The sequence below is a fragment of the Tursiops truncatus genome, chromosome 17 (genome assembly GCF_011762595.2).
Source record: "Tursiops truncatus isolate mTurTru1 chromosome 17, mTurTru1.mat.Y, whole genome shotgun sequence".
Lineage (NCBI taxonomy): Eukaryota > Metazoa > Chordata > Mammalia > Artiodactyla > Delphinidae > Tursiops > Tursiops truncatus.
Window position 1 is genome coordinate 34,061,302 of NC_047050.1, and position 18,823 is coordinate 34,080,124.

An 18,823-nucleotide genomic window follows, 5' to 3' on the forward strand; every position below is an offset into this window, starting at 1 on the left:
TATTTCTGTTTTTGTGCTAGTACCATACTGTCTTGATTACTGTAGCCTTGTAGTATAATCTGAGGTCTGAGGTCTGATTCCTCCAGCTCCTTTCTGAAGATTGCTTTGGCTATTCGGGGTCTTTTGTGTTTCCATACAAATTGTGAATTTTTTTGTTCTAGTTCTGTTAAAAATGCCATTGGTAGTTTGGTAGGGATTGCATTGAATCTGTAGATTGCTTTGGGTAGTATACTCGTTTTCACAATGTTGATTCTTCCAATCCAAGAACATGGTATATCTCTCCATCTGTTTGTATCATCTTTAATTTCTTTCATCAGTTTCTTATAGTTTTCTGAACACAGGTCTTTTGTCTCCTTAAGTTGGTTTATTCCTAGGTATATTATTTTTGTTGCAATGGTAAATGGGAGTGTTTCCTTAATTTCTCTTTCAGATTTTTCATCTTTAGTGTATAGGAATGCAAGAGATTTCTGTGCATTAATTTTGTATCCTCCTACTTTACCACATTCATTGATTAGCTCTAGTAGTTTTCCGGGAGCATATTTAGGATTCTCTATGTATATTATCATGTCATCTGCAAACAGTGACCCCTTTACTTATTCTTTTCCAATTTGGATTCCTTTTATTTCTTTTTCTTCTCTGATTACTGTGGCTAAAACTTCCAAAAGTATGTTGAATAATAGTGGTGAGTCTGGACAACCTTCTTTGTTTCTGATCTTAGAGGAAATAGTTTCAGTTTCTCACCATTGAGAAGATTGTTGGCAGTAGGTTCGTCATATATGGTCTTTATTATGTTGCCATAAGTTCCCTCTATGCGTACTTTCTTCAGGGTTTTTTTAATCATAAATGGGTGTTGAATTTTGTCAAAAGCTTTCTCTGCATCTATTGAGATGCTCATATGCTTTTTCTACTTCATTAATGATCCAAGGGATCATTAATGATTAATACATCATTAATCAATGGTGTATCACATTGATTAATTTGCGTGTCCTGAAGAATCCTTGCATTCTTGGGATAAATCCCACTTGATCATGGTGTATGATCCTTTTAATGTGCTCTTGGATTCTATTTGCTAGTATTTTGTTGAGGGTTTTTGCATCTATGTTCATCAGTGATATTGGCATGTAGTTTTCTTTCTTTGTGACGTCTTTGTCTGGCTTTGGTATCTGGGTGGTGGTGGCCTTGTAGAATGAGTTTGGGAGTGTTCCTCCCTCTGCTATATTTTGGAAGAGTTTAAGAAGGATAGGTGTTAGCTCTTCTCTAAATGTTTGATAGAATTCGCCTCTGAAGCCATCTGGTCCTGGGCTTTTGTTTCTTACAAGATTTTGAATCACAGTCTCAATTTCACTGCTTGTGATTGGTCTGTTTATATTTTCTATTTCTTCCTGGTACAGTTTTGGAAGGTTGTGCTTTTCTAAGAATTTGTCTATTTCTTCCAGGTTGTCCATTTTATTGCCATATAGTCACATGTAGTAATCTCTCATGATCCTTTGTATTTCTGCAGTGTCAGTTGTTACTTCTTTTTTATTTCTAATTTTGTTGATTTGAGTCTTCTCCCTTTTTTTCTTGATGAGTCTGCCTAATGGTTTATCAATTTTGTTTATCTTCTCAAAGAACCAGCTTTTAGTTTTATCGATCTTTGCTGGCATTTTTTTTTCATTTATTTCTGATCTGATCATAAAGATTTCTTTCCTTCTGCTAATTTTAGGGTAATTTTGTTCTTTTTCTCTAATTGTTATAGGTGTAAGGTTATGGGTTTTTTTTGTTTTGTTTTTTTTGTTTTTTTTCACAGTACGCAGGCCTCTCACTGTTGTGGCCTCTCCCATTGTGGAGCACAGGCTCCGGACATGCAGGCTCAGCGGCCATGTCTCACGGGCCCGGCCGCTCCACAGCATGTGGGATCTTCCCGGACCTGTGTTCCCTGCATTGACAGGCAGACTCTCAACCACTGCACCACCAGGGAAGTCCAAGTTTATGTTTTTTATTTGAGATGTTTCTTGTTTCTTGTGGTAGGATTGTATAGCTATAAACTTCCCTCTTAGAACTGATTTGCTGCATCCCATAGGTTTTGGGTCGTCGTGTTTTCATTGTCATTTGTTTCTAATTATTTTTTGATTTCCTCTTTGATTTCTTCAGTGATCTCTTGGTTATTTAGTAGTGCATTTTTTATCCTCCATGTGTTTGTATTTTTTACAGGTTATTTTCTGTAATTGGCATCTAGTCTCATAGTGTTATGTTTGGAAAAGATACTTGATATGATTTTAAATTTCTTAAATTTACCAAGGCTTGATTTCTGACCCAAGATATGATGTTTCCTGGAGAATGTTCCATGAGCAGTTGAGAAGAAAGTGTATTCTGTTGTTTTTGGATGGAATGTCCTATAAATATTAATTAAGTCCGTCTTGTTTAATGTATCATTTAAAGCTTGTGTTTCCTTATTTATTTTCAGTATGGATGATCTGTCCATTGGTGAAAGTGGGGTGTTAAAGTCCCGTAAGATGATTGTGTTACTGTCAATTTCCCCTTTTATGGCTGTTAGCATTTGCCTTATGTATTAACGTGCACCCATGTTGGGTGCATAAATATTTACAATTGTTATCTCTTCTTCTTGGATTGATCCCTTGATCATTATGTAGTGTCCTTCTTTGTCTCTTGTAATAGTCTTTATTTTAAAGTCTATTTTGACTGATAAGAGATCAAAGCTGCTATTCCAGCTTTGTTTTGATTTCCATTTGCATGGAATATCTTTTTCCATCTCCTCATTTTCAGTCTGTATGTGTCCCTAGATCTGAAATGGGTTTCTTGTAGACAACATACATATGGGTCTTGTTTTTGTATCCATTCAACCAGTCTATGTCTTTCGGTTGGAGCATTTAATCCATTTACATTTAAGGTAGTTATCAATATGTATGTTCCTGTTACAATTTTCTTAAGCGCTTTGGGTTTGTTATTGTCAGTCTTTTCCTTCTCTTGTGTTTCCTGCCTTGAGAAGTCCCTTTAGCATTTGTTGTAAAGCTGGTTTTGTGGTGCTGAATTCTCTTAGCTTTTGCTTGTCTGTAAAGGTTTTAATTTCTCCATCGAATCTGAATGAGATCCTTTCTGGGTAGAGTAATCTTGATTGTTAGTTTTTCCCTTTTATCACTTTAAATATGTGTTGCCACTACCTTCTTGCTTGCAAAGTTTCTACTGAAAGATCAGCTGTTTACCTTATGGGGATTCCCTTGTGTGTTATTTGTTGTTTTTCCCTTGCTTTTTAAATATTTTTTCTTTGTATTTAATATTTGTTAGTTTGATTAATACATGTGTTAGCATGCTTCTCCTTGGATTTATCCTGTGTGGGACTCTCTGCGCTTCCTGGACTTGATTGACTATTTCCTTTCCCACATTAGGGAAATTTTCAACTATAATCTCTTTAAATATCTTGTCTGTCCCTTAGTTTCTCTCTTCTTCTTCTGGGAGCCCTATAATTTGAATGTTTTTGCATTTAATATTGTTCCAGAGTTCTGTGAGACTGTCCTCACATCTTTTCTTTTTTCTTTATTCTGTTATGAGGTATTTATTTCCACTATTTTATCTTCCAGTTCACTTATACGTTCTTCTGCCTCAGTTATTCTGCTATTGATTTCTTTTAGAGAATTTTAAATTTCATTTATTGCGCTTTTCATCATTGTTTGTTTGCTCTTTAGTTCTTCTAGGTCCTTGTTAAATGTTTCTTATATTTTCTCCATTCTACTTCCAAGATTTTGGACCATCTTTACTATCATTACTCTGAATTCTTTTTCAGGTAGACTGCTTATTTCCTCTTCATTTGTTTGGTGTGGTGGGTTTTTACCTTGCTCCTCAACTGCTGTGTGTTTCTCTGTCTTTTCATTTTGCTTAATCTACTATGTTTGGTTCTCCTTTTCATAGGGTGCAGGTTTGTAGTTCCTATTGTTTTTGTGTCTGCTGCCAGTTTCTAAGATTTGTTCTTTGGGTTCTGTAGGCTTCCTGGTGGATGGGACTGGTGCCTTTGTTCTGGTGGATGAGGCTGGATCTTGTCTTTCTGGTGGGCAGGACCACGTCTGGTGATGTGTTTTGGTTTGTCTGTTACCTTATTATAATTTTAGGCAAGCTCTTTGCTAATGGCTGAGTTTGTGTTCCTGTCTTGCTAGTTGTGTGATATAAGGTGCCCAGCACTGTAGCTTGCTGGTTGTTGGGTGGAGCTGGGTCTTAGCATTGAGATCGAGATATCTTGGAGAGCTTTTGCTGTTTGATATTATGTGGAGCCAGGAGGTCTCTGGTGGACCAATATCCTGAACTCAACTCTCTCACCTCAGGGGCACAGGCCTGACACTCTGGCGGGGCACCAAGACCCTGTCAGCCCCACAGCTCAGAAGAGAGACAGAAAGAAAGAAAGAGAGAAAGAAAGAAAGAAAGAGATTTATTAAAATATAAAAAATATAAAAATATTAAAAATGAGAAAATGAAAAAGTAATAAAAAAAGGAAAGAAACAAAGAAAGAAGAGAGAAACCAAACCAAAACACAAATTCACCAATGATAACAAGTGCTAAAATCTATACTAAAAAAAAATAAAAATAAAAGGACAGACAGAACCCTGGGACAAGTGGTAAAATCAAAGCTATACAAGCAAAATCACACAAAGAAGCAAACACATATACACTCATAAAAAGAGAAAAAGGAAGGCTCCCCTGGTGGCGCAGTGGTTGAGAGTCCACCTGCCAATGCAGGGCCAAGGGTTTGTGCCCCAGTCCGGGAAGATCCCACGTGCCACGGAGCGCCTGGGCCCGTGAGCCATGGCCACTGAGCCTGCGCCTCTGGAGCCTGTGCTCCGCAACGGGAGAGGCCACAACAGTGAGAGGCCCATGTACCACAAAAAATAAAAAAAAAAATGAGAAAGAGGAAAAATATGTATATATATCTAAAAAAAAAAGGAAGAGTGTAACCTAATCAACAAACAAATCTACCAATGATAATAAAGTCTAGATACCAAAAAAGATAAACCTAAAACCAGAAAAACTTTACAGATGGAAAGAAAACCCCAAGTCTACAGTTGCTCCCAAAGTCCACTGCCTCAATTTTGGGGTGACTCGTTGTCTATTCAGGTATTCCAGAGATGCAAGGTACATCACATTAACTGTGGAGATTTCATCCACTGCTCCTGAGGCTGCTGGGAGAGATTTCCCTTTCTCTTCTTTGTTCGAACAGCACCTAGTGTTCAGCTTTGGATTTGGCCCCGTCTCTGTGTGGAGGTCGCCTAAGGGCATCTGTTCTTCACTCAGAGAGGATGGGGTTAAAGGAGCAGCTGATTAAGGGGCTCTGGCTCACTCAGGCTGGGGTGGGAAGGAGGGGTATGGAATGTGGGGCGAACCTGCGGTCTCAGAGGCTGGCGTGATGTTGCCAGAGCCTGAGGCATGCCATGTGTTCTCCCAAGGAAATTGTCCCTGGATCATGGGACCCTGGCAGTGGCAGGCTGCACAAGCTCCTGGGAGGGGAGGTGTGGATAGTGACCTGTGCTTGCACCCAGGCTTCTTGGTGGCTGCAGCAGAAGCTTTAGCATTTCATATCCATCTCTGGGGTCTGCACTGATAGCCGCGGCTCGCACCCGTCCCTGGAACTCATTTAGTCAGTGCTCTGAATCCCCTCTCCTTATGCACCCTGAAGCAATGGTCTCTTCCTCTTAGGCAGTTTCAGACTTCTTCCCGCAATCCGTCCCAGCTAGCTGTGGTGCACTAGCCCCCTTCAGGCTGTGTTCACACAGCCAACCCCAGTCCTCTCCCTGGGATCTGACCTCCGAAGCTGGAGCCTCAGCTCCCAGACCCCACCCGCCCCGGTGGGTGAGCAGACAAGTTTCTCAGGCTGGTGAGTGTTGGTCGGCACTGATCTTCTGTGCGGGAATCTCTCCATTTTGCCCTCTGCACCCCTATTGCTGTGCTCTCCTCTGTGGCTCCGAAGCTTCTCCCCCACCCTCAACTCTGCCCATGAAGGGGCTTCCTAGTGTGTGGAAACTTTTCCTCCTTCACAGCTCCCTCCCAGAGGTGTAGGTCCCATCCCTATTCTTTTGTCTCTGTTTTTTCTTTTGCCCTACCCAGGTACATGGGGAGTTTTTTGCGTTTTGGGAAGTCTGAAGTCTTCTGCCAGCGTTCAGTAGGTGTTGTGTAGGAGTTGTTCCACATGTCCATGTATTTTTGATGTATTTGTGTGGAGGAAGGTGGTCTCCACGTCTTACTCCTCTGCCATCTTGAAGGTCTCTTGGGAACAACTTTTTATTGAAGCAGTTGTGTATGTAAATCCAGCTTCATTTTTTCCCTATTTTTTGTAAGATAAAAAGAATAATGGTAACCCTCCAGGATTTTTTCTTTTTTAATGAAAGTATATTGACACTTTAGTTAGTCTCATCTGAAAATTTGTCAGTTTTATCCATTTGTTTTACTCATTTATTGTGTAAATCTTCAGTTGATATTTTGTTTTATCATTACCTAAAGGCAAACAAGTATTTATTTCAATATTTTTACTTTTCAGAATATTTTTCTCAGCATTTGGGCGAGTATGAGAATGTACTAACAGCACTTGAAGATTTAAATCTTTCCATCCTGAAGGCAATGGGAAAAACAAAAAAAGTAAGGAAATTTGATTATTATCTATAAAATCTCTTCAAAATATCTTTCTCTTGAAAATCATAACTAGTTCCTAATGTATCATGGAAGTACAGATTTGTTTTAATCACTGATAATTTATTTTTTTGATATAAATGAGCTTTTTTATTCATTCACAATACAATTACAAAAAGCTTACCAGATTCTAGATACTGTGCTTCAATGCTAAGGATACAAAGAGCTGTTCAAATGGCTCTTATTCTGATGGGGAGATGAGTGTGTAAACAAGTGATTACAACATAGCACAACAGAGAGAATTACAAGATAGAACACCTCATTCGTGCTGCAGGAGATGACATCTAAGCAATTTGAATTAAAAGAAATAGTTATAGCTAGGCCAAGGAGAACCAGATACAAGTAACAACAGGTACAAATGCCCTCTTTCAGGAGGGACACAGGGCATTCTAGGAATTGAAGATGTCCAATAAGGCTAAAATACAGAAAATCCAAGAGTGGCAATGTGTGAGGTAAAACTGGTGTTGTAGGGAGGGGTCACATCTTTCACAATGTCGCTGGTAAACCTAAAGATTTAGACTTGTATCCTTAGTGCAAATAAATTACCCATTTTAAGCAGAGGTATGAAAACTCATGTAGTCTTTTTGAAAAGACTGTGTAAGAATTAGCTTGGGATTAGGGTGGAGAATGTGGAAGAACAGAATTAAGAAGATGAGTAGGAGGCTAGTTCACTAATCCAGCTGAGAGATGTTGGTAGTTTGGCAGTACTGGCAGAGCAAATGGAGAAACGTAAGTGAATTGTACATATATTTGAGATCCCGTCAATAGAATTTGGAGAAGGATTGAATATGCGGACTGGGAGGGAAGGAATTGTCAAGAATGAATCTTAGTTTTCAGTTTGTGTTCCTGGACAGTGGCACTATCTAGACAGAGAATGCTAAAAGAGGGCCAAGTTTAATGAGATAAGATCATAAGTTATTTTTTAGACACATTGGGTCTAAACTACATTTGAGACATCTAAGGAAAGTCAAATAAACCATTGGATACATAGGTCTAGACCTGAGAAATGAAGTCTAGACTGGAGGTATACAATATGTGAACTGTTAGTGCTTAGGCAAAGAACTTGAGTGATATGTCATCTGAAGAGAGACTATAAAGTTAAGAGAGGAGGGAACCTAACACTGAGCTTTAAGGAACTTCAGCTCTGATGGTGAATAGAGGGGAAAGAGCTAGCAAGCATGTCTGAGATGGAATGGGAAGAAAGGTGGGAAGAAAGACAGGAGAGTATAGTGTCCAGAGTTGAAGAAGAGAGTTTCATAAAGTAGGAGGTGGACAATAGTGTTGACTTCTATGAAGAGGTCAAGAGAGATGAGAATTAAGATTTCCACTATCAGTAAGTCAAAAAAGACATTTTAGCACATAGAGTGCATAACAAGAAATTTAAAAAATTAAAGAATATACAGAATTTCTGGATAAAGACACCACAGATTAATACATACAAGTAGTTCAGCTTGCTCTTGAAGCTCCATGAAAAAGACTGAAATTAGATATTTTAATGGGGAAATTTATAGCAGCAAAATTTGGAAACTGAAAAGCAAATGGACAACCAATAGTTGATAGAAGACCTGAGATATTTGACTGCTTGGCCTGGACTGAGCTAAAGGAGAAAACCACCAACTTGATTTGTAGAAAGGCTCAGGAATTGGTGGCAGTAGTTGCCACTGGGAAACAAGGGGAATACTAAGGCTAAAACAAGGTGACCTATTAGAAATTTAATAGTAGTAGGAAGTACTTAGAAAGTACTAGTAGTAGGAAGCAGTTAGATTCCCCCGATCCCCTGTTCTTCTCTACCCAGCTAAGCAACTGTGTCTTTATCAATCCAGGTAGAAAACATACCCTTGCTCTCTGAAAAGGTAAAAGAGAGCCCTGAGGTGGCGTCAGTCATAGCTGAGGGATTAAATAAAAGTTTATATACTGCATGAAAAGACATCCAGCTCTTTTCCATAACTTAACTCCGAGTGTGGCAACCAGACATATATCCTCCTGGCAGAAAGGAAGAGGTTGTCTCTGAGAAGTTTAACCAATACAAGAGAAAAGACCTATGAATCCTCCAGTGATGGAGCTTGGCCTGATCTCTCCTCCCATTGTGTAATCAGCTTGTTTGTACCCCATCCTTAAATATGCAGTCAGCCAAGTGCCATCAAGCTTCTTACAGGAAAGAAAGAGACCAAAACAAACTGAAAAAGAAGAAGGAGGGAGGGAGAGACTAAGACAGCATTCTATGCAGGAAGATGAAAACTTCAAGGTAATATCCTCAACCTCTTCCAAGAAATAAGAGAAGATATAGCATCCATGAAGCAAGAATAGTATGACAAACAGTGGGCAACCAGAAAATAAAAAAGTGCTTTTGGAAATTTAAACAAGAGAGCAGAAATAAAGACTTAACAGAATTTTGGAAAATAAAGTTTAAAAAGTCTGCCAAAAAGTAAAGCAAAATAGTAGATGAAAAAATGGAATATCAGTCTAGGATCTCTATATCCAAACAACAAATTTCAGAAAAAGAAAACAGGAAAAAGAAATCTAAATACATTTTCTCTTGACCTCTTCAGGAACATTTGGAAACTGTATAAAATTTTATCCCTTGGGACCGTCTTTCCAGAAATGGTAATTTTTAAAACCTCTGCTTGATATGGCTGGCTTCTCTTTGTTTAGATCTTATCTTAAATACAATGTTCTCATAAAGGTCTTCTCTGATCATCTTGTCTAAGAGAGGCTGTCTTTTTAGAGTAACTCATTTGTTCCTTGCTGGCAATTATCAGCATGAGTAACTATATATTTTTTTGTTTATTTGCCGTCTATAAGGAGGGAGAAAGGCAGGGTCTTTTTTGAATACCCAGAGTCTAGCAATTGAAATGAACCTGACAATTAAAATGAACTCAATAAAAATTTATTGATTGGCTAAATAATTGATGAAATAGATATTCATACAGCTCCAAAGGCTAAATAATTTTGTGCCTAAAAGAAAAGTTGTTCCTAAGTTCATTTAGGAAGCTTTCAAATTTCTACTTAATCAAGGATAAGCTATTTGATTTAAAAAAAGAAAGAAAGAAAATCAGAAATAGTCAAAAATAAAATTAGAAAGGTTACTTGCATGATATCTCAAAATGAGTGAAACACAGGAGTTTTGACATTTTTCAAACCACTGTTAAACTGACATTTTCTCCATACTGTCTAGCACAAAGAACCCTTCTGACTGAGAAATCCAGTATTTCTCTTTTGAGAGTTCTTATATATTTTTACCCAGATGAAAAGTCCTGTCTCAGTAGGAAGGGCTGACTGTTCTAGGTTTTTAAGAGAAATAAAATTGTGGTCTATCTTCACTGGCAATACATTTGTCTGCTGTGTGAGAGAATGGACAAAATGGGTTCCAGCTGCTTAACTTAAATTCCAGGAGGTAACTCAGGACAGATATAATCTGTTAACATTATTTTCCCTTCCTCCTCCTCCTCCTTTAACCCCAGCCCTTTGATAGATCCTTAAAGAGTTACCTGGATTATTTTACTTTGCTTATTTTTCTGGAACAAGCACCACAGGTCAAGTTTCAAATGGTCTTGAAAGCTTTGAAGGTAGCTAAAACCAGAACTTCCTGAATTTGAATTACACACACACACACACACACACACACACACACACACACACACACATGCAAATTGGATTTGTCAATTTGTTTTTCTTCTTTCTATAATGGAGTGATAAGTAACCTATACCATCAGTATGTGATGTGCTTGTAATCTCAAAGCACATGTAGAATTCTGATGCTTAAGCTAAAATTTAAATGGGGTATCCTTAAGACTTATTAGTAAGGCTTAAAAGGAGATTATCATAAGCTAAAATGAAGAATGGTGTTCTTAAAATAATTATTTAGGGTGTGATGGTCACGTTGCTGAATGAAGCTACATCTATATAAAAAATGCATATATATACTATTTAGTTTTCTCCTAAAAGTTATTTTTCAAATAAGCACATCCTCCAATACATCAATGATTTTAAGAAAAAATAGACTTGAGTCCTAGCATTGCTGAGCATCTGTCTCTCCCCTGCTTCTTATATCTGCCTTTGGGATCCAAGTTGTTTGTCTCCCTGGCATCTGTAGATGTCTTCATTTCAACCTTTCTATCTCTCCTCTATCCCTATTTCCTTATATTTAGCATCTGGGCCTCCCAGGGCTCCATAATTCTTTCACTAGTTAAAAATTATAATCATTTCATTTATGAGAAGTCTTATTATAAAGAAAAGAAGAAATAGCAATAGGTCTCAGAATTCCTATCTGGGTAAAATATCATTAATTACTATTTTTATATTGGATTTATCCTTATAAATTTCCCTTATTTCAGGCAAAGTATAGGTGCTAAAATACTACCATGTATGGAATAGTGAAACCCTCTTAAGCTCATGGAAGAAACACCCTCTTAGGCTTATAGAAGTCAGGCACTTTCATTCTTCATTATAGTTTCATTACAATCCTTTTAAGTATTCATTAAAAATAAAATGAAAAATATATTCTTAGACTTCAGAGCAACCATAGGAAAACATTTTCCAAAAAGCTTATTTGACATCCCATTTGCTCTTTAAAATGATCTTTCGTGTAATGTGTTTAGGGAATGGGAGACAGAGACTCGGGGCATGGAAAATAGGAGAGAAATGTCTTGAGGTTGCAAATTTGGCTCTATAGCAGAGTAGCCCTCTGTCAGGCCTAAGCCTTAGAATCTCTTTCAAACTTGGCCAGACTTTTGCCCAGCCTGAAAAGGGGAATCCCAGGTCCTTGGAAAGCCTGCTTCATTAAGTCATGGATGACAGAGTCTGCTAGGAGACCCAGGTCTCCTGAAGGAGTCTGAAGTATTTGCTGACTTATAAAGTGAGAATCCTGGGCAGAGGAACTTGCCATCTCTGTCTGGGGAAGGAGGGAGCAGAACTGAGATCACCTGACCCAGCTCATGTGAGTATGACTTTTGGGGTAATTTAAAGGTGAGATTACGGGTAGGGTACAGACCATGGGGTGGGTGATTAGTTCAAGCAAAGAACATCAACAAAGTGGTAGTTAGGAAGGTAAGGGACAGAAGCTCACAGTGAAGTCAGAGCAGGCTCAGAACTTGGATTGGCACCCACTTGGCAACCGTATCATTAGTTTTTTCTATTGCCGCAGCCCTGCCAAATTACCTGACCACTGACTTACATCTCTAAGCCAAGTTACCAAAGTCCAATGTGTCTTCTTTCCTATTAGTTTAAGGCTAGAGTAGCTTTGACCAAAAAGGGAATGAGAATTAACAATAAGTTCCAGCTAACATTTATATAGTGCCTTAGAGTTTTCAACATCCTTTAATACACATTATTTCATTTATTTTTTGTAATATCCTAGTGAGGAATGTTAGGCAAATGAAAATAGACTTATTTCAAAAATGTGGAAACTGAGTCACAAAGTGCTTAGTTGATTTATTAATAAAATAAATTTAGTGAGATTTAAGCCAAGTGATTTTCATTTGAAATTTTTTGAGGTTTATGTGACTCCATATTGAACGTATTACAAACATGTAATTCTAAGTTGTATCATGGCACAAAAAATTTCTGTTGTTAGATAAATTTGCTCTTTGAAATGATTAAACTCTTCAGAATTTGGCTGTGGATCAGCAAAGGCTGGAGACTTCCAGCTTCTCTGATAAAGTTACTTTCAATTTTGAAAGTGAACAAATAGGTGTCCAGAGCCTAGGGTAATATATGAAAGAAGTATGTAAGAAATTATAGACAGAAGTAGATGATAATTAAATGCTAAAATAATTAAATGCTAAAATCAAAAGATGAATGGTACATATGCAACATTCTAGACAAGGAAGTTCATACATTTTAAAATACATAGTCTAATGTCATCAGAGAAATAGATGTAGCTTTAATTGGAAAACAAGGGAAGTTACATGCCATATTTAGCTTTTTACTTGGAGAATAAATATATCCAAAAGAAAAGCTAATATACCTGAGACCAATAAGCAAAAATATTGGTGGCCCTCTGAGCTCTGGGTAGATTTATAAAGGATCCAATAGCATCCAAGTAGAAGTCCAACTGATTTTTTTCCAAATAGCCACCTAACTATTTCAACGCTTTTCATTCTTTGTCTACTCACTTAAAATACCACATTTACCATTTGCTGTATACATATTTATACTTGAGTCTATGTCCAAGCTAAATGTCCTGTTCCACTGATAAAACTGTATATTCTAATTTTATTAACACATTGAATTCTTGCTTGAATACTTGGGTATATTTGGAAATGTGAAAGTACGAGTCTACCCTGGTTGTTCTTCTTCACCAAAGAATTGTCTTTTTTTGGTTTGTTTTGCCATTATATAAGTTTTATATTGTTTTTTTCCAATTCTAAGGAAAAATTCCATGAGAATTTTTATTGGATTTGCATTCCTTTTGTAAAGTGATTTTGAGAGATTGTCATCTTATGCCTTCCTGTGCAGGTACATATATATTTCTTCATTTATCCAAGCTTCCTTTTAGGTCTCATTAAATTTTTTGATACTTCATATAGTTTCAAAACTTGTCTTGTTCAGTCAACTTATAGATATTCTATATTTTTGTTGCTTTTATAAATGGTCTGCCTCTCCATATTCCTACCTTTATATTGGTGGTATATTGGAAAATGATTGATTTTTTTGTATATAAATTTGGTAACTAGGTTAGCTACTATCTTGAGTAGCTGCTCCATCTGTGACAGTCTATTTATCTTCATTAACTGATATTACAGGCTTGAACACTGAGATCCATTGCCATTTAGTGAAAGGACCAACCTATCTCATCTGTCTTCCAGAGAAATCTAACCAGTCGCTACATTGTCTTGAGCTTTCTGGCTCACTGTATCCCATTTTTCTAATCTGAACTTTAAAGCTTCACTTTATGCCTATTGTTATTATGTAAAGTTTCAAAATCTTCTTCAGTGCCACAAGGCCATAATAAGTTGTGACTCTACATGTAAAATCTTATATCTTAGTGGAACAAGATAATTTCCCCGATTATAAAATAAAGCTTTAAAATGGTTTCACAAAATACTACAAATACAAACTTGTAGAAAGCATAAATAGATTCTTTATATTTTTATTGGAAGAGGAAAAACAAATAATAAAACCGTGAACAAATAACATATTTAATTAACTGATAATGCATTAATATAGGCTATGAATGAACTTGATGTTCAAAAACAATAGTCAGATAAAACTTCAGTGGGTGGAGGTGAGACTTAAGCAAGAAGGTGAGAATGGGCAGGACTTTAATAGAGAAAGAAGCTAGAAGAGCCTGCAGGTCTTTGACCTTTTAAGTAGGCAGTTTTGGAGCCTGGTTCTGCCAAAGGCCTTCATTCATGTCCACAAGAGGCTATGGTTTATCAGTGGATAGAGTCTGGTTATGTTGACTGCAGTTTGTTACATTTTACCTTATTTACTGTTTCCTGAATGAGTGTGTAAGCAGCAAGCAGTGATCTTGCATATAATCTTGAGTTGAGAGGACTTGAAAAAAACAACTTAACAAATTCCTAGAACTGTGACAGTTAGAGGCTCCAGGTAAATCTCTGGTGTAACCCAACGCCATAGGGATCCTTATAAATAATCCCTTCTTTTTCATGATCATTTTTTATTTTTAGACAATCCTACCAATCCTTTCAACTCTACTCCCTTTCCTTCACCAAACCAGAAAAAAGATATGGTGAGAAATTATTGTATTTTGTGTCATGTACTTCTTATAGTTTTGGAGCTGTTTATTTCCTTCATGGGAATCTTTTAAAATTTAGCTTTATTAAATCACTGACTGGAACACTTATGTTCTTAATAGAAGTTGGGAGTTAATTTTCAGCTTAACGAAGTAATGAGTACAAAGTATACTACTTTATTTAAACAGAAAAGGAGGTTTGCTTAAGGATATATCTCTGAACTACAGTTGCCTTCATGAAGTAATAACCCTATTTCTGAGGAACTGATCTTTGTAATGTTCAAAGCTAGATAAGGTAAAGAGAAATTAATACAAACATTTTTAGAGGATACACAGCTCAGCATGTGATTCCTTCTGTCATGAGAGTAAAATTTGATATGACTCATTTATTTTGCCTAAAGTGTAAAAGTGCAGAGGGAAAGATTAAAACTTGGTCTGTGCTGTATTTCTCAGATCCAACAGGCATCAGTTATTATCATGTTGAAGTTGTTCTTTCCCTTTCTTGTTTGCTATTGCATACAAAAAATGCTAAATATTATTTGAAGAATATTTACTTTTTCCAAAGCCCTTATTTGAATAGTATATTCAAAAACAAAATAAATATGTAGTACATTATACCTGTGCTTCCTGTGTAGCTACAAGGCTCATGACCACATAGTGTTGTATGATGTCCCCTTTGGAATGATTTATTTAGTGATCTGACAGTTGTGTACTAGCACATGGCCTGTAGCTCTAATGGCCCTATAGGGCTGTAGCATGGTCTGAGATCTCTGGTGTGGTTCAAAAGTGACACACTCTTAGAGTTTCTTTGAACATGGACAGTATTCAGTTTTAATTTCTGTTATAGATCATATTCACTTTTCAAGACATTCACTAGCCCTGTAAGTGGCTTGACTTCTGACAGTATGGGAAGGAGTTTGTTTTCATTAATTTTACACATATGTGTCTGAATACTAGCTGTGTGTTTTACTCTGTGAGATTGAATGTCTATTCAGGCAATCTCTTAGCTTTTCTTTTTAAACCAGAATAATAATAATAAAGCTAACATTTATTGAGCAATTACAACTTACCAAAGACTTTGCCAACACTTTTAGTTTAGTATCTTATTTAATTCTAATATTTTATTAGGTAGGTTCTGCTTTGTTCCTATAGTGAATAAAGAAACTGAGGAAAAAAGTGTTAGGTCATACAGCTAAGATGTAGACAGTAATCTCAAAACTGATGCCCTATGAATTTCTTCATAGCTTTTTTGGCTTGAATCTACCATGGTTTCTAGTCAATTTCTTGAAAAGATGACAAAAAACCATGATTGGTTAGAGAGAAAAGAAAAAATATTTTAGGACTTGTTAGTTATAACAGTTATCTACTGCTGTGTAACAAATTTTTTCCCTAAATTACCAGTTATCTCATGCAGTTTTTGAGGGTCAGGAATTCAGGAGTTGCTTAACTGGGTGATTCTGACTCAGAGCTTATAGTCAAGATTTGAGTAAGAGACTGCAGTCATCTGCAGGAGCTTGAGGAACTGCTTCTGAACATCTGTTGGCATATTCAGAGGGAATAGAGAGTCAGTCATGTAGCTTTAGTTCCTCATCATGTGAGCCTCTCCTTAGTTCAGCTCATATGACACGGCAGCTGGCTTTCTCCAGAGCAAGACCCAAAAAGAGGAAAAGACAAAGACAGGCAAAAAGACATACAGAGAGAGATTAAGATGAGAGAGAGACTATGATTATAATATAACCTTGGCAGTAACATCCTATCACTTCTACCACATTCTGTTCATTAGGAGCAAGTCATTAAATCTAACCCTCCTCAAGGGGAGGAGAATTAAATTCCACTTATTCAAGGGAAATGTATCATAGAGTGTGTGTACATATCTTTAAAACCACTGTAATAGTTAACTTTTAACTGTGTTTGTTGAGATGGAGTGGTGAAAGGGAATCTTTACCTGTTTTTTTTCTCTATTAATATTTGCCTCCATTAAAAGAAACCAAATAGATTTTTTAAAACCAACATACATGTCCATTCCTCATCTTAGTTGAGTATTAATAATGCTGAAAGATAGTGAGAATCAATTATGTTTTTAGAACTGTGCCTCAAGCCACATATACAAATGTATGTATGATGAAATAGGTATCAAAAGAGCCAAAACATGCATAACAAGAGAGGAAATACATGTTTATGTGTTTGAATTAATATTAAAGATGACTAGTCTAAAATAAGCTTTTAAGGAAGTACTTCATAAGTACCAGCTTTCAAAGAGTGTTTCAGTTTTTTTTAATAACTGAAAATCCATGACTTTTAGGAATGACTCCATTCAGTCACTCATTCAGCAGAAATGCTGTGCTAGGAAGTAGAAAGGAATCTAAGTTTTACCACACAATGTCCTCAAGAGGCTTACCATAGAGTAGAATGGGTAATGCAGGACTGTCGTAATGCAAAACTGAACAGATTTGATAAGAATGGTTCAAACCATGTGGTAAGAATAGAAAATAGGAATGCATCTCTTTGTCCAGCTAATCTGGAAAGTTACCAAGGAGTAAATGACATTTCAGCTGAACTTCAAAGAACAGAAATCTCTGTCTATGGGTAGAGATTGCTGGAGTAATAGTGGGAATGGAATTCACTTTCAGGAAAACAAATAACATAAGCACATGTGTGAGAAACAATGTATTTTCATGGAAATACAGGGAATCATGCATGCTTGAAGCATAAGGCTATTTTGGTTGCTAGTGGGTGTTCAGGCTGAAAGGCAAACTGGTTGGAAATTTAGTTTAATTGTTAAGCAGTGGAGGGATATTGAAAATTTAACTGAGGGAATATTCAGTACAGTGGAGGTCAATTAAGAGAGCTCTTACTTCTCTCATATATATTTATTTGGTTTCCCAGCTGTAACCTCTAAATTCAGGATAATATTTACTCCAGTCATAGTACTGATTTTTATTCTTTTAAAGAAAAGTTACTGTCCATTCTGCAATTTTGTGCATATTTATGTGTCTGTGAATTTAGGTGATTTTTATGAATTCTACAAATTTTTCAACAAGAATTACATATCCACGCGGAAAAAATATAATGCAACTATTTTTTAAAATAACTATTTTTAAAAAGTGTTATTCTCGATCTGATTATTTTTTTCATTGTTAACAGTCAAAATGAATTAAGACAAGGTTGCCAGCACTGTTTTCCTATTTGGATATATTTTTGTGTGCTCCAAAAGTAGTGGATAAAGACCAAGAATTTTTGGCTTACAACAGCAAAGTTATGCAAAATGTTCAGAAAATATTTATGTGAGGATTTTTCTTTCTTTTCTCAGGAATATCAAAATATGTAAGTGATCATTCTTTCTTCCTCACATGGTCATATCATTTTTCTGTATTACTCTGAAAATCAGTATCTCAATTACATGAAATGTGGGTAGGTGAGGGAGTAACTCACAGGTATTATCTCTATTAAAGCAGAGAAATGCATTTTGACTTGCCTTATGATTCAGTCAAATATGGGCAATAATAACAATCTTATTGTAGTAAACATGTGTTAGCATCATGACTTCTATCTTAAGAAAAACATTATATCACTAAATATCACACCTATCAAATTTTCTTTGTAATATATACAATATTTAAAATGACATTATAGTAATAAAAATATATTTTAAATGAAAAAAATCACCCATATGACTAACACTCAAATGAAAGGGTTAATTTCAAATTTGTGTCTCCTTCAGTTCTTTGTCACCTTCCACTCTTTCTTTTATCCCCTGTGGTAGAATCAATCACCTAGTCCCAATGATTTAATCTCTTTAATATTGTTCACATCCTCCTCTCTCAACGCACTCTCTGGACCATGCTCGGCAGAGTTGCCATGATTCTAACTGGAATTATTTGCCACAGACACCAAATTCATTATTCTGTTCCCAATGTTGTCTTTAGGTCATGCTCCATCCTGCAGGATGAGAAATCTTTCTAAAAAATAAGACTTTCCCTCATTTGCCTAAAACTTTGCAATGGCTCTCCACTGCTCTCAGGAAAAAATCCAGACTCTTTGCCCAGGGCACACAAGACTTGGCCCTCTTGTCCATCTGGCACTGCTGTTCATCTTTCCAGTCCCACCTTTAGCCAGTCCTATGTGATTTCTGTCCCAACCATACTCAGCCATTTACTATCTTGAAGCATCTTACAGTGCTAGGGCTAGTTAAGCCACTCAGTAACATTTTTTGAAATATATTAGATCACAGGAAAGGCTGTGCTGCAGGTCACTGCTGATCTTGTATCAGGTGGAAGGGAAGAGGGGATCAGTGACTGCAATACAGTTCTTGTCAAGCTGAGCGGCAAAGTGACTGTTCATTCCAAGGAACCAGGGAAAACGTGAGGAGGGAGCAGATTCACAAAATTTCCACCAAAAATTGTTTCTAAAATTTGGAATGTTTAGCTGCCCAGGGCAGCAACATACTGTTTCTGAATTTAC

General features: G+C 36.7%; 1 protein-coding gene across 2 annotated transcripts in view; it reads left to right on the plus strand.

Moving 5' to 3' along the window:
* NECAB1 (N-terminal EF-hand calcium binding protein 1) overlaps positions 1 to 18,823 on the plus strand; it is a 279,084-nt gene that overhangs the window by 166,308 nt on the left and 93,953 nt on the right. For both annotated transcript variants that reach the window (XM_019925422.2, XM_073794583.1), the window contains exon 5: positions 6,518 to 6,615. In XM_019925422.2, coding sequence (XP_019780981.1) covers positions 6,518 to 6,615 — 98 coding nt within the window. The remainder of the gene's footprint in view (positions 1 to 6,517; positions 6,616 to 18,823) is intronic.